At 41.6% G+C, this 16,457-nt stretch overlaps 3 protein-coding genes across 3 annotated transcripts; 2 read left to right on the top strand and 1 right to left on the bottom strand.

Moving 5' to 3' along the window:
* The first annotated feature begins 253 nt into the window (after positions 1 to 253).
* On the top strand, positions 254 to 1,198 carry LOC101357007 (olfactory receptor 51F2). The gene is given in 1 exon segment (XM_023743039.1): positions 254 to 1,198. A coding segment is annotated over 1 exon segment (771 nt). The 5' UTR covers positions 254 to 427.
* An 8,165-nt stretch (positions 1,199 to 9,363) lies between these two features.
* Positions 9,364 to 10,741, top strand: LOC101356770 (olfactory receptor 51A7-like). Its single transcript, XM_012559310.2, has one exon. The coding sequence runs from the start codon at positions 9,364 to 9,366 to the stop codon at positions 10,261 to 10,263; it is 900 nt and encodes a 299-aa protein (XP_012414764.2). The 3' UTR covers positions 10,264 to 10,741.
* A 4,057-nt stretch (positions 10,742 to 14,798) lies between these two features.
* LOC101360195 (olfactory receptor 51S1) lies at positions 14,799 to 15,848 on the bottom strand. Its single transcript, XM_012559312.2, is given in 1 exon segment — positions 14,799 to 15,848. A coding segment is annotated over 1 exon segment (1,050 nt).
* Between the last annotated feature and the right edge of the window lie 609 nt (positions 15,849 to 16,457).

Below are 16,457 nucleotides of genomic sequence, written 5' to 3'. Positions count from 1 at the left end.
TGCCTTTTTTTGAACAAAAGAGAAACACCAAGAGGCTGAGAGAGAAGTATGCAACTCTAGGAAACTCAGAAAATATTCAAGTTCTTGGAGAATCAATAGTAACTCATCACAATAGTAATGTGGGTGAACCAATAGTTACTCAGTGAATCTCTGAGAGCCAGAATGATTCTCTAAGTTATAAACTGTATGTATTTATTATTTGTTGTGTACAACTATTCAGATATCCCTGTCTTCTCAGTCCCTCACTGTGTCAGCCCTCAATAATACCAATGCTTGGCCTCTGATCTTCTTCCTGACTGGTATTCCAGGCCTGAGAGCAGCACAGGTCTGGATCTCCATCCCTTTCTGTCTCCTGTATGTTGTCGTCCTCTCTGGGAACTGAACGATCCTGTTTGTGGTCCTCCGTGAACAGAGCCTCCATGAACCTATGTATTATTTCCTCTTCATGCTTTCAGCCACAGACTTGGGTTTGTCCTTGTGCATACTTTCCACTACTCTTGGTGTCTTCTGGTTAGAAGCCCAGGAGATCAACTTAAATGCCTGCATTGCACAGATGTTCTTTCTCCATGGATTTACTTTTATGGAGTCTGGAGTTCTGCTGGCCATGGCCTTTGATCATTTTGTGACCATTTGTTACCCACTGCGTTACACCACCATCCTCACCAATGCTAGGATTGCCCAGATTGGGATGAGCATGCTGATAAGGAATGTTGCTGTCATGTTGCCAGTTGTGCTTTTTGTCAAGAGACTATCCTTTTGCAGGTCTATGGTCCTGTCCCATTCTTACTGCTACCATGTTGATATCATTCAACTCTCATGCACAGACAACAGAATCAACAGCACTCTTGGTCTGTTTGCAATCTTCTGCATGACAGGATTTGACTGCCCTTGCATCCTGCTCTCCTATGTCTTAATCATCAGATCTGTTCTCAGCATTGCTTCCTCAGAGGAGGGCCAAAAAGCCTTCAACACCTGCATATCCCACCTCACTGCTGTTACCATCTTCTATATCCCCCTCATCAGTTTGTCTCTTGTCCATCGCTAAGGCCATTCAGCACCTCCATTTGTTCACACCATCATGGCCAATGTCTTCCTGCTCATTCCTCCTGTGCTCGACCCTGTCATCTACAGTGTGAAGACTAAGCAGATTCGCAAGACTATTTTCAAGGTCTTAATTCAGAAGCAGGTTAAAATCTAATCATTAGTTATCACACAGTAGAGATACAGCCATTTAGGAATGAGTGCTTTGTTAGGATGGAGCAATTGTCCCCACAGTGCCTAGACATGTGTCTTAGTCCTCTAGTGCTGCTATAACAGAAATACCACAAGTGGATGGCTTTAACTAAGAGAAATTTATTTCTTCACAGTAAAGTAGGCTAAAAGTCCAAAGTCGGCTCCAGGGGAAGGCATTCTGTCTCTCTCAGCCTTCTCATCTATGTTCCCCTGGACTAGGAGCTTCTCCATGCAGGGACCCCGGGTCCAAAGGACACGCTCTGTTCCTGGCACTGCTTTCTTGGTCGTGTGAGGTCCCCCTGTCTCTCTGCTCACTTCTCCCTTTTATAGCTCAAGAGATTGCCTCAGGACACAATCCAATTTTGTAGATTGAGTCCTGCCTCACTAACACAACTGCCGCTCATCCTCCCTCATTAACCTCATAGAGGCAGGATTTACAACATACAGGAAAATCATACAATACCGGGAATCATGGCCCAGCCAAACTGATACAATTTTTGGGGGACATATTTCAATCCATGACAACATGCTTTCAAGAGTCTAAGCTATTTGAAGAACTAGATGGTGCCCAGCTACAAGTAATGACTCCCCTGACAGGGAACACAACAAAGAGTCTCTGATGGAGCAGGAGAAAAGTGGGGTGCAGAACTCAAACTCTAGGAAAAAGACCAGACTTAATGGTCTGACAGAGACTGGAGGATCCCCAGAAAGCATGGCCCCCGGATTCTATGTCAACCCAGAACTAAAATCATACCCGAGGCCAACTCTTCAGACAAAGATTAGACTGGACTATGGTACATAAAATGATACTCGTGAAGAGTGTGCTTCTTAGCTCAGGTAGATACATGAGACTAAATGGTGAAATGAGAAGGCAGAGAGAGTCAGGAGCTGGTTGAATGGACATGGGAAATCAGGGGTGGAAAGGAGTAGTGTGTTGTCACAGTATAGGGAGAGCAATTAGGTCACATAACAATGTATGTATAAATTTTTGTATGAGAGATTAACTTGAATTGTAAACTTTCACTTAAAGAACAATAATAAAATTTAAAAAAACAGTCTAAGCTATTCAACTTATAGGCTACATGCTTTGTTTAGTACATTTCCTTCTCAGTAAATCTATATTAATCCATAGTCAGTGAGTCAATTCTGACTCATAGTGGCCCTAAAGGACAGCGTAGAACTTCCTCATAGTGTTTCCAAGGCTGTAAATCTTTACAGAAGCAGACTGCCACATCCTTCTGCCGCAGAGCGGCTGGTGGATTTCAACTGCAGACCTTTTGGTTAGCAGCCAAGTGCTTAACCATTATGCAGCCAGTGCTTCTTAAATCCATATTCCAAAACCAGAAAACCAAACTCATTGTCGTCAAGTTGATTTTGACTCATAGCGACCCTACGGGACAGAGTAGAACTGCCCCATAGTGTTTCCAAGGAGCAGCTGGTGGATTCGAACCGCCTACCTTTTGGTTAACAAACAAGCTCTTAACCACTATGCCACCAGGGCTCCTAAATCCATCTAATTTTGTTTTCAAGATCAAGTAAGATAATGTACATGAACAATAATTCATATTTGCAAGCAGTATAAGACCTGCATAAAGTACTCATTCAGACTATACGTATAATTCAGATGTTTTGTGAGAAACTTTGTCAATAAGCTAGTTCTTTTCTGAATGACACACAAGAAGCTCTTCAGTTAGATTGTTTTCCTTAACTCTTGTTTCTCTGCTGCATGCTTCCAAAATATCCATGCTATAGAGTGAATCCTTAAACATATGTCATTGTAACTCAATACTGGGTCTTGTGAAAGTGAAATGATTTTGCTCTCTATTCTATATTCTCTGTGTTCTCTAGACTTGCATATCTTCCTTCTTCCAAAGGTGTTGCTCCAGTCCCTGACTAATCTTTCAGCAATGTCCAGAGGTTCATGTATATCCCTGTGGACCCAGATACCCTGATTGCCATTCTAGCCTTGCTACCCTCTACAGTAATTACATCTACCTTGCTTCTGATGGTTAAAGTGCTGCCATGTGGCATCAGAATCCCATCATCCTCCCTCATTATTACTAGGAAACCTAGTTCCATAGCAGCATCTTTCCCTGCCAAGCCCCACATACAGAGCATAGAAACTACTGAACTATTAAAAAACACCAGAGACCTTCTTAACAAATACATTCTCCATTCCTTCTCAGAGAAAATACTTATGTGTTCTTTGGTCTTACACTAAAAAAAAAAAAATCCATGCTGACCGTCATGGATTGAATTATGTCCCCCCAAAAATGCCTGTATCAGTTTGGCTGGGCCATGATTCCTGTATTGTGTGATTTTCCTATATGTTGTAAATCCTGCCTCTATGATGTGTTAATGAGGGAGGATGAGCGGCAGTTGTGTTAGTGAGGCAGGACTCAGTCTACGAGACTGGATTGTGTCCTGAGGCAATCTCTTGAGCTATAAAAGGGAGAAGTGAGCAGAGAGACAGGGGGACCTCACACGACCAAGAAAGCAGTGCCAGGAGCAGACCGTGTCCTTTGGACCTGGGGTCCCTGCACGGAGAAGCTCCTAGTCTGGGGGAACACTGATGAGGAGAAGGCTGAGAGAGAGAGAAAGCCTTCCCCTGGAGCTGATGCTCTGAATTTGGACTTGCAGCCTACTTTACTGTGAGGAAATAAACTTCTCTTTGTTGAAACCATCCACTTGTGGTATTTCTGTTATAGTAGCACTAGATAACTAAGACACTGACATATACATCTTCCTGAAATCCAACACTTTCCTCTATATTAAGCCAAGTAGTTCTGGCACCTCTGCCTAATTTGCTATAGGTTCTCATTATGTCCAAGCTTCAAACAACCAATCCATAACTGTATTAGCACAGTTTTCAGTTATCCTTGCCATAATATTGAATTTCAAATGATGAATGAGTGAACTCACTTTCCTCTGTGTCAACATACATTCATACTACCATGCACTTCCTCTGCTGCCTTGGGTCTAACACCTTCAAAACCCACTCCCACAAGTGTTCACCTATTCTGGCTAGCACAATTAGGTAGGTTCTGCAATGCCTTCCGTGGACAAGCTATTTCCTCCCTAAGCGACAATAACATTTTCTTGCTCAAGCTTTGCGAAGACCTGGCTGTTTATTGGCTTGGGTGCAACAAGGAATGATGGGGACAAATCTTGCAGAGGAAAAGCACCATTTTGCGAGACATTATTCTCAGGTTTGGTTTTTATATGGTCTGCAGACAGGGAGAAATGGCTCTCCTCTGAAAAATGAGAAACTGCTTCTGTTGCCAAGATTCTCAGTCTTATTCAAACATCAACATCCCAGGAGTCAGAGCTCACCGTTTTTCCATTCTTTTATTCCTAGTCTTTTAAAGTGTTCTACTTTTATCAGAGAAACCTATAAAAACTGAACCTTCAGTCTGCCTTGCAATCTGCCACCCTTTCAGTTAAATTCTGAGCCTGATTCTTAGAATCATATAATCTACGGCTGAAGGAGATAAAGGTTGCTGGAAATATTCATGTAGAGGCCCTCTGACTTCCACACCTCGCTCTGAATTGTCAGTTGGTGGTCCTAATCTCATCGTTTTCTTTTTCAAGGTCTTCAGTGCAGATAACAAAGTTATCGCACTCCATAGTCTTTATAGTTACTGTTTTTACATACAACCGGAGACTAGATTCAAGAGCCACAGGTCAAAGGTGCTTTGCTAGACTTTATTTTCTATTTCCTTTATCTGAAAATCAGATGTCCCCTCCAACACACCATCAGAATTACAACTTTTATTTATTTCCTATTTTCAGTGTGGTGGGATGGATAAAATTGGCTTGTGATCCTGGGCTTTCCTTTTTCAGGTTCTGTGAGATTAAGTGTCTTCGGGTGCTAATATGGAAGGGTTGGGTGAAAGAAGATGGAGAAAGGAAGAGCCTACGGCAAATGTTAGAGCTTATTATCCACCTGAGGAGCCCTGGTAGCACAATGGTTAGGCACTTAGCTAGCTGCTAATCGAAAGATGGGCGATTTGGACCCACCAGCCACTCCTCGAGAAAGAAGACCTGACTATCTTCTCTCACAAAGATTTCAGCCTAGGAAACCCTATGAGGAAGTTCTACTCTGTGATATAGGGTCACCGTGAGTCAGAGTCTACTGGACGGCACAGCATACAACAACAGTGATGCACCTAAAACCATCTACACCAAAAATACATTTAGATATATCAATGGCCAAAGAGAACACATCCGTGGTGAGGATTCAGTTTTAAGGTCTGCCAGTCTCTGACCTTTAATAGTCTTAGATGGATCTATTAAGATATGCACTTAATCTTATACAGAGCCACAGCTGGATATGGTATGTCATTACCAATGTGTGAGACAAACTGTCCCAAATGAGCTGAAGTCTGTAATCATTGTGGGAGCAGGGTCCCAAGAGTTAAAGTTATGACTATGGGTCTGAATTTTCTTACGAGAGTCCCTTAGTGAAAAACACTGAAGAAACAAATGAAGTCATTGTTCCCAGGTGTCTGTTAATTCTCAGGAGGATTTGCTTATGCTAGGGGAGAATATAGGGATTTAAATAAGAAAGTGATCTCCAAAAGAGTGCTGGAGCAGAGAAGCTGAAGAACCTGCAGAGTTCTAGGCCTTCCCATCCTTGCTTTGGGATAAGGTAGCCGGGACTCTGGTAGGTGCCCTTGAGATTGGAATTGAATTTTCCTAGGATGAGTTTATGTCTCCCAGTAAAGACTCTGTAGTTTATAGAGATCAGCCCGATGTCTCTCAGAGGGCTGGAGGTAAAAATGCTTCAGGGGCTTCCCAACCTTAGGGGTCAAGCTACATTTGGGGGAGGGTGGATGGCTAAAAAGTTTAGAGCTCATATGTGGGATGAGGTTCTTCTTTGTATTTAAATTATAACCTAACTAACCAACCAGTTGCCTATGAGTCGATTCCAACTCATGGTGACCCCATGTCCCTGGGTAGTGCAGTGGTTAAGGCTTTCATTTGCTAACCAAAACATTGGTGGTTTGATTGCACCCAGACACACCTTAGAAGAAAAGCCTGGCAATCTACTTCCAAAATATCAGTCACTGAAACCCCTATGGAGTACAGTTCTACTCTGTCACACATGAGGTTTCCACTTGAATAATAAAACAGTTTGACAACGTTGTCAATAGTAACTCATTCCTTCAGTTACTTGAGTTAGGATTGGAAACTTTTCAAGAAAAGTCATGGAATCTTGCAAACAACCCATCTTGATGGCACTTGCTAAACAGGACGTATAGGTGCATTATCACTTTTCCCCCTCTTTCTGAATCCCACTCCGCTGGCAAGGGCAGACTGTCAGCTGCACTATTGGGGATTTTTTTGGGTACATATATATTAAAAGGAGAGTCACCCAAAGTTGAAGGTGATGCTGGTGCCAGGGGTATGAATAGCATCAAGTCCAAATACCAAAGAGAACAACCTGAAGTGGTTACCAATCTAAGGACAGACACATAGAAGCCAAAACACTGGGAAAGGAATCCAACAACAGGGAGAGAGGGGCAGGACCTGTTACTATTCTGAGCAGGGCCAGTAGCTTTAAGCACCTACAAATGGCATGATATGTGGTGCATATCAGGGGAACATCAACCGCATTTGAAAGGCTGAGAAAAAATGGACATTGAGTGTGTTATCCATGTCTGTCCGTTTTATGCTATCATCTCTCTTTACTGTATGGCAGGCCCGTACATTCCTTCACAACTCCTGTCTTGAGCCAACATAAGGCAAGGGTCTATTAAAAATTTGACAGTAGAGAGAAAAGCTAGTTAACTGTTTCCCCTCTTCTTCACTGCTTTCTGCTGCCACCCTTCACCCTCTAATTTCTTCCGTCTAGATGCAACCTCCTCTTTCTCTATTCTTGCAAGGAATGCTCAGTGACTCCTCATAAAAGAACAAAGAGGGTGAGAAATAAAAGAATAAAGTATGGAGAGTTTTGAAAACACCTGTGTTTTCACAGTTCTGACTGAAATATTTAAACATTTGTATATTTGTTTCATCAGTTTTTAAAAAATAAAATAAATAAAATGTTAATCTTAAAATTGAAGATCTTTTTGACCCATACTACTGTACCATCCATATTTATACACACTGCCATGATTTTGGGTGAGTGTGTGTGTATTCATATGCACAGTTTTCTAGTCCAAGGATGAACTAAAGTTTTCTGTAAATGACCAGAAAGTAAATACTTCAGACTTTTTTTAGGCCACATACCATTTTTATCACTACGACTTCTCCTTCTCATTCTGGTTCTTTTAATATAACCCTTAAAAATGCAAAAACAAACAAACAAACAAACAAAAAAAAAAAACACACAAGACAAAACAAACAAAAATATTAGCCTAGAGGTTATACAAAAACAGGCTGTGGGCTGCATTTGGCTGCAGGTTGTACTTTGTCAACTTCTGTTGTCGTCCACTTTTATATTTTCACGCACATATCTCATAAACTATGAGATTAAGGACTTCTTTAACCCCTGCTACCATAACATCTGTGGTTGTGTGAGTACATGAGCATTGACAACACCCATGGTATTAGAGGTCTTCCAGATCTCAACATATTCCAACTTAGTTCACTTGATGCATAAACATCAATAAGTAGTGGTTTTGAAAAGATGGTATCAAAACACCTTGTTACTTGCAAGCTATAAAGCTATTTAGAAATATTTCAGGGAATAAAGAACATTTCAAATAAATAATATGAAGAGCCTGTTTAAATCTGCTCCATATATGTATATATTATTTTTTATTTTTTTATTGTACTTTAGATGCAGGTTTACAGAACAAATAGTTTCTCATTAAACAGTCAGTACACATATTGTTTTATGACAAGGATTGGTCAACAATACCACAACATGTCAATACTCTCCCTTCTCGACCTTGCAGGACTTATTTTTTCTGGTGAAAATATACATAGCCAAAGATACACCATTTCAAAAATTTCTACATGTACAATTCAGTGACACTGATTACATTCTTCCAATTGTGTTGCTCTTCTCAGTATCCTTTTCCAAATTATTCTATCACCATGGTCTTCAACTCACTGCCCCCTAGGTTTCCCATCAATCCTTTTGAGTTGCTGTTGTCAATTTGATCTCACATAGATAATTCTTTTTTTTCTGGTTTTTTGGATGAAGGTTTACAGAACAAATAGTTTCTCATTAAATAGTTAGTACACATACTGCCCTACGACAATGGTTAACAACCCCACGACATGTCAACACTGTCCTTTCTCAACCTTGGGTTCCCTATCCCTAGCTTTCCTGTCCCCTCCTGCCTTCTAGTCTTTGTCCCTGGACTGCTGTGCCTCATTAGTCCTGTTTTGTTTTATGGGGCTGTCCAGTCTCTGGCTGAACGGTGAACTTCAGGAATGTCTTCACCGCTGAGCTAGGAGGGTGTCCGGGGGCCATACTCTCGGGGTTTCTCCAGTCTCTGTCAGGCAAGTAAATCTGTTTTTTTTTGTTGTTAGTTAGAATTTTGTTCTACATCCTTCTCCAGCTCTGTCCAGAACCCTCTGTTGTGATCCCGGTCAGAGTAGTCAGTGGTGGTAGCTGGGCACCATCTAGCTGTACTGGACTCAGTCTGGTGGAGGCCTTGGTAGTTGTAGTCCATTAGTCCTTTGGACTGATCTTTTCCTTGCATCCTGTTCTCTAATTCTCCCTTGCTCCTGAAGGGGTGAGACCAGTGGAGTATCTTAGATGGCTGCTCACAGGCTTTTACGACCCCAGATGCTACTCACCAAGGTAGAATATAAAACATTGTATTTATAAACTGTGTTATGCCAGTTGAGCTAGATGTTCCCTGAGACCATGGTCCCCACAGCCCTCTGCCCAGCAAGTCAGTCCTTCAGGGAGTTTGGATGTGTCTATGGAGCTTCCATGACCTTTCCTTGTACAAGTTGTGCTGGCTTCCTATATATATACACATATATTTTTTAATATAGCTGAAATTATATTACATTATTTCTTGACATCTGAGGACAAGCTGTATTAGGTTTGAAATATATTTAATCTACTGAACAGAAAATTTCAGTAAATACAACTAAGAGAGAATTTCTGTCTATTATTTATGTTGCTGTAGACCCAGGAGTAGAAAAAAGAGAGACCTATTTATGATGTTTCCTTTCAATATTTCCGAAGTTGAAATCTCCACATTCCTATTGATTGGGATACCAGGGCTGAAGCATGCACACGTTTGGCTCTCCATCCCTATCTGCCTCATGTACCTCATGGCCATCCTGGGCAACTGCACCATCTTATTTGTCATCAGGACAGAGCCTTCTCTGCATGAGCCCATGTATTATTTCCTTTCCATGCTGGCCCTATCTGACCTGAGCCTGTCTTTCTCCTCCCTGCCCACTATGCTGAGGATCTTCTTGTTCAATACCATGGGGATTTCTGCTGATGCATGCATTGCCCAAGAATTCTTCATCCATGGATTCACAGACATGGAGTCTTCCGTGCTCCTGATCATGTCCTTTGATTGCTTTGTAGCCATTCGCAACACCCTGAGATATAGCTCTATCCTCACTAGCTCAAGAGTTGTGCAAATTGGATTGACGTTTGCTATTAACAGCATTCTCCTAGTGCTTCCCCTTCCTTTTACTTTAAAGAGACTTAGATACTGTAATAAGAGCTTATTATCGCATTCTTACTGCCTCCACCAGGATGTCATGAAGCTGGCCTGCTCTGACAATAGGGTCAACTTTTACTATGGTCTGTTTGTTGCACTTTGCATGATGTCAGACAGTGTGTTCATTGCCATTTCCTATGTGTTCATCCTGAAAACTGTATTGGGTATTGCATCACATGGGGAGCGGCTCAAAGCTCTTAACAGCTGTGTGTCCCACATCTGTGCTGTGCTAATCTTCTATGTGCCCATCATCACCTTGGCTACCATGCATCGCTTTGCTAAGCGTAAGTCACCTTTGGCTATGATTCTGATAGCTGATGCATTCCTGCTGGTGCCACCCTTGATAAACCCCATTGAATATTGTGTAAAAACTCAGTAGATTAGAGTGAAAGTCCTGGAAAAACTTGGTCTGAAGTCTAAATCATGGGGAAAAGGTGAATGCTTCGTATTTTCCGTAATAACTTACCTTGGGAAGAGGGAAGTGATTCTATGTACTTTATAGTCTTTAAGTTACCATTACATAGTTAAATAATTAACCTATTAACCCTTATGGGGTGTGTAATATACTATAGCTTTTTTGCTCTTAAGGAAAAAGATGCTTATAGTTCATAAAGAATGTGTGGATTTTTTGTTGTTGTTTCTGGGATTGATGACATCTATCTTCTGGTGTAACAGTGAAGAGTAATAATCTAGACAGACTTCTGAGGATAAGCTAGGAAATGCAGTCCTGTGCAAGATTCTGGAGCCATTTAACTTTTTAAAATTTGCATACCCTCATCTGATTCCACTTTGTGATTTACATTAAACCATTTACAGCATGTCAGAGTTTGTCTAAGTATGTTCTCTATCTTAGTATATAGTACATAGTATATAGTATATAGTATACTATATAATACACTGTCCAGCATAGTATATAGTACACTGTCCTGCAACATCAGCATCACATAGAAAGTAGTTAGAATTGTAGAATCTCATATCCTGCTGCAAGCCTATTTTTTCAGAATCTGAATTTTAACAAGATTCCCAGGTGACTGGTATGTAGATTACTGTTCAAGAAGTACTTTTCTGGAGCAATATGAAAAGCGGATTCTAGAGAGACTGTCTTTGCTGAAGCCAGTTTTGGGGCAATCCAGTTTAGGGGTAGATTATAGGAAGTCATTGGCGTTTGGCAGCGTTTATAGAAAAGACAAGGGGCTGAGTCCCCGGGGCTCAGTGGATGGAGACTGATATACATCTCTAACATTGTGCATATGTCTCTCTCACCAACTATATTGCAAGCTTCCAGAGGGCAAGAGCTGTGTCTTAGTAAACTTTAAGTCTCCACTAATAAAGTGCCTTGTCCATAATACATACTTGGTAGATTATATCAATTTGAACTAAAAAAAAAAAAAAAAGTTTAAGGATAAAGGGGTAGTCCCTGGTAAAACGGAATCTAATAAATATTAGAAAACAAATGATAATTTCCGAAGTTTCTGTGAAAGGGGAAAACTTGTGTTAAAGTATCAAAGGTCATTCAATATGTAATGAAGAGCACAGGCAACAGTCCACAGGTTTTGCTGGGGGAATTCAAGGGTTAATCAGGGCAGTAATCATCCAGACTTACCTCAGCACTCTCCCCCTCCACACTTCTTACCAAGAAGCTGGCACTTAAGGGGTCTTTGTGAGAGACAGAGATTCATCCCTTTCATGCTACCATGTGAATTTAGGAAAGCCTAGAATGCCTTTGGAGTCCATGTGTTAGTGCTAACTGAAAGGTTGGAGGTTCAAACCCACCCAGAGGCACCTTAGAAGAAAGACCTGGTGATCTACTTTTTAAAAACCAGCCATTTGAAAACCCTATGGAGCACAGTTCTACTCTGCCACACGTAGGATAGCCATGAGGCAGAATTGGCTCAATGGAAACTGGTTTTAGAGTATCTTTTGCCAATAATGACCGTCAAGCTACAACGCAAGATTTACCCCTTTATGGCCAAAAGCACACCCAAGCAACTTTTAATATCTAAGTCTCCCTGGACTCATCTGTCACTTCCTGGTATTGTAAATGGAGTCAGGCCAAAGAGCTGCATGGATATCCTAATGAAAAAAGGTCAGCCTTGGCATGAAGCTTTAGGAGCCACTAGGGTTATGTCATCCTTATTTAGGGGACCAGAACCCAGGATTTCTCTAAATGGTAAGATATACTGTAATTCCAGACTGAGGATTTGGAAGCCAACCCACAGAAGAAAGAGTAAATAGGCCTGTGAGGGATTGCATGTCCTTTTAATTTTCTTCTGCGGTAGCTGAGGTCTGACAGCGATGAGTGGAAAAGCTCAGGACTGAGAGCCAGGAAGAGTGTCCTCTAGTCTCATTCCCACCATTTCCTGGCTGTGTGGTCTGGAGAAAACTACTTAAACTTTTGAAATTAATAAATAATTTCTTCTCCCTGAACTGTATGGATTAAAGAAGTTAATGTGTTTAGAAGCTACATGATCCCAGTGTGGTCTTCGGACAGTTTTGTTTGGACAAGATAGTATCTAGATTACTTCAAATAAAAATATAGATTTAAAATTGCTCTAAAAAATGAAAAGATGTGGCAACACTGGGCCTATATTCCACACGGAAACACTCAATAGGAGCCCACTAAGAAGTGGCTGGCCCCTTAGTTTACACAGTCCCTACCACTCACACACACAATCTATGAGTCTGTACCTGCTCCACTTACTTATGTTATCACCCTAGCTCCTCCAGGCATTTGAATTTATGATCCCTATACTAAGTTCTCAAACCCTCAATCTCTCTCTCTCTCTCTCTCTCTAACACATGCACACACGTACACACACACACACACTTTGCTCAGCAATGGGACCAACCTAGAGGATTGGGTTCTGCAAAGCTATTCTTAGTCTTATGTTCCATCCAACTTCCTGTATTACCGTTACATTTTGTTTACAATTGTAAATATTTTTGCTAATACTTTCATCTCCACAGGTTAGAGGAGAAAGACTGTGATTTCCCAAATATATCGATTAAGTTGAGGGGGATAGAGTAAATCTGCAGAGAGAGAGAAGATTGTCCCCTGCTGGCCTGTCATGACAACAGCAGCACTAGACACCTAGAAGTTTTGACAGGATTGGTGTGGGTGTGGCCGGTAGGCAGGAGACAGAGAGAACCAGGAGACAGCAGCTGAGGCCCTGCTGTGAAGGTGAGAGTTTCCTGCTCTCCGCACTCAGTGGAGTAGTAAATACACAGAGGCAGCCAGGAGTACTGTTTTTAGTGCAGTATCAGCCTCTGACTTACAAAGGTCCGTGCAAAGGTAATTTCAACAAGTCCCAAATTGCAGATTCATTTTTTTAAAATGAGGTAATGGGATCTCAAAAGATCCTGTGTAATGATGTTTGTTACAGCATTGTTGGGAGTGACAAACTGAAGACAACTCAAATACTCATTAATAGGAAACAGCTGAATAAGTTGCAATCCATCCATACCATGGAATATGATGCAAGCATTTCAATGCTATACTTGTTGACTTGGAGGGATATCTACCAAAAGAAAAACAAGATGGAGAAAGGCATGTATAATATTTAATTTTGTGCTACAAACAAAGTAAGCTCCTCATATGTGTATCAATAATTATATGAACATCCAGAAAAATATATCAGGAAATTAATAATGTTTATAGAATAAAACAATAAACATGCTGCATTAGTCCACTTTTGATAATACCAACCACAGAGTCTCAGTTGTTTATAACAACAGCGTTTATTGTCATGGTCACCAGGCATGAGGTTGATAGAGGTCCTCTTGATCTAAGCTGCCTTGGCCGGTGGCTCTACTTTAGGTCTTTAGTCATTTAGGGTTGACAATAGGCTGCAGGCTGGGCAAATGGTCTGTACCATATGTCTCATTCTGGGGACCAGACTGAAGGAGCAGCACCTACATCGGGAATCACTTACAACACAAGAAGTCAAACACCACTGCAAAATCACAATGAAAATTCTGCTCTTGTCACATCCACTAATACCCTATTAACCAGAGCAAGTCATGTGTCCAAGCTCAAAGTCAAAGGGAGGATAAGTACATTCTGCCCACTGTAACTCCCATGATGTGGGTGTGGGTGTATAATACTAGGAAGTAAAGAACTGAAACCAATAATTTCATCTACCACATACATGATTCCCTTTATGTAAACCTTCACATTTACTAGTTTTCACTAAAAAGGTAATGGTGGCATGATGACTATAATTAATGTCATTGAATTATACATAGCAAATGTTTTGTTACCTATAAAACGATAATGGTGGTTATAATTGATGATATAATTTAAGATGATTTTATTATATTATTTTAGAATTATTTGAAAACTTAAAAATAAATGTGCCTTTATATATTCAAAAATTATACTAACATTTTAAAAACTAAATAAAAGATAGAAAAAAAAATTTCTTTCCCTATTCCTTGCCCCAGCCTGATCAGAGTTACTTGCGTCCTCTTCATTTATTCAATCCCTAAGGGCAAGCCAGAATCCCTACTTCCTATGAGAGTACAACACTAGTGGATGATCTCCCATCTAGGTGAGCAGAATATTTCTGTCTTCTCTTTCCTTTGCTGTGTTGTCACTTAAGTATTTCAGCTTATTCAGTTATCAGGCAGTATAGATGAGGTGGGGAAATTAACAATAACAGGAAAACCACAGTAGCCACACACTTGGATGGTTGTGACAAACCTAGACTCTGGTCCTTTCTATGCCATTCACATATAGTGTAACAGTGGGTGGACCACTTCCATTCTTTCAGGCTTGTAAACATTCATCAATACACACATGCACACTTTTAGGGGCAGGCAGATATATCCCTGTATATGCACTTATGCATGCCTGAGAGACTATTTCATGCATACTCATAGTTTTGAGCCACCAAACGTGGCAGGACATCTTCCTTACTGAGCACAACGCACCATCATGGGCTGCAACCTCTTAAGTATTCTCTCTCTAATCTCCTTCATCTTGACACTATAGAGAATAGGGTTTAATAATGGAGGAAGTAGGAAGCGGACATAGGAGAGAAGAGTATGGGCAGGCTGAGGTATTGGCAACCTAAGATGGTCAATGAGTGCCAGAAGGATCATGGGCACGTAGAAGAGGAGCACAGCAGAGAGGTGGGCAGCACAGGTTTGACCAGCCTTCCAGCGCTCCTCATTGGATCCCAAACCTTGCAACACTTTACCAATTATGCCATAGGAGAGGAAAATAAGCAAAGGATCTAATCCCATGGCTGACAGGACCACAAAGAGACTGTAGACTGCACCCCAAGCTCCTGGGCAGGCCAGTCGGGTCACATCTGGGTGTAAGCAGTAAGAATGGGTTAGGACCTGTGGGCGGCAGTAGGGCATGTGGGCCAGGAGGAATGGCAAGGGCAGATGGAGACCCAGGCATCGGAAAGCAATGGCCAGGCCAATCTTGCTGAAGAAACCATTGGCGAGGAGTGCAGGAGAGTGGAGAGGACGGCAGATGGCCAATGCTCAATCTAAGGCCATCGTGAGCAAGACAGAGGACTTCATGACAGAAAAGACGTGGACAAAGAACATCTGAAAGAGGCATGCTGAGGCGGAAACCACCTAAACGTTAGCAAGGGCGAGGCCCAGCAGGGTGGGCATCAGGGCTATGGCCAAGCCAACATCAGACACACTGAGCAAGAAGAGAAAGAAGTACATTGGGCAATGCAGGGTGGGTTCCATGGCAATGATCCAGAGGATGGTACCATTGCCCAGGGCAGAGAGAAGGTAGAGAATAATGAGGGGGATTGTCCACCAGGAAGGTACAACTGACAGACCTGGCATGCTCACCAGCAGGAAGGTGGGGGCCATTGAAGTGCTGCCATTGGAGGCTGTCTGGGTGGATAATGCTGACATAGTTGAGGATCCAGCTTGGAACTCAGGAACCTGAAAACTGATTAGAAAGATTAATTTAATTTTACTACACATTTGCATGGTATTTTCTGAAACCTCCTGTCTTCTCTTGTCCCCACCCCACACACAAACACACACACACATTTCCTTCACACACACACATACACTCTAGTAGTCTATGCTATACCTATCCCTTCCAAAAAAAAACCAAACAAACTCATCGCTGTTGAGCAGATTCTGACTCATAACAACCCTACAGGACAGAGTAGAACTGCCCAGTAGGGTTTTCAAGGCAGTAATCTCACAGAAGCAGGATGCCACATATTTCTCCTATGTTGCAGCTGGTGGGTTTGAACAGCCAACCTTTAGGTTAGCAGCCAAACACTTAATCACTACACCACCAGGGCTCCTTCTACTTATACCTTACTTTGGGACATTTCTATGGCTGCCTTCAAAGCTCTCTTTCTCTCTCTAAATTGTTTATCCATTTACCTTTGACTCTGCCTCTCCCTGTAGCTTTTTTCTAACTTAGCTTCCTTTCTTAAAGGCAAACATCTGAGGAGAAGGTCTCTACTCCTATATCCACTGTATCTTCTCCTCATCCCAGGCAATCTGATTTCTGTGCTGCCGTAACACATTCACACTCTGATATCCTTTAATTGCTCTCATGGAAGTCCTTAGGTGATGCAA

The sequence above is a fragment of the Trichechus manatus genome, unplaced genomic scaffold, assembly GCF_000243295.1.
Source record: "Trichechus manatus latirostris isolate Lorelei unplaced genomic scaffold, TriManLat1.0 scaffold00232, whole genome shotgun sequence".
Classification (NCBI taxonomy): Eukaryota; Metazoa; Chordata; class Mammalia; order Sirenia; family Trichechidae; genus Trichechus; species Trichechus manatus.
This window is presented reverse-complemented; position numbering and strand designations above follow the sequence as displayed.

What these genes read in the sequence shown, in the direction of transcription:
- LOC101356770 (XM_012559310.2), top strand. Translation starts at nt 9,364, where the DNA reads ATGATGTTTCCTTTCAATATTTCCGAAGTTGAAATCTCCACATTCCTA.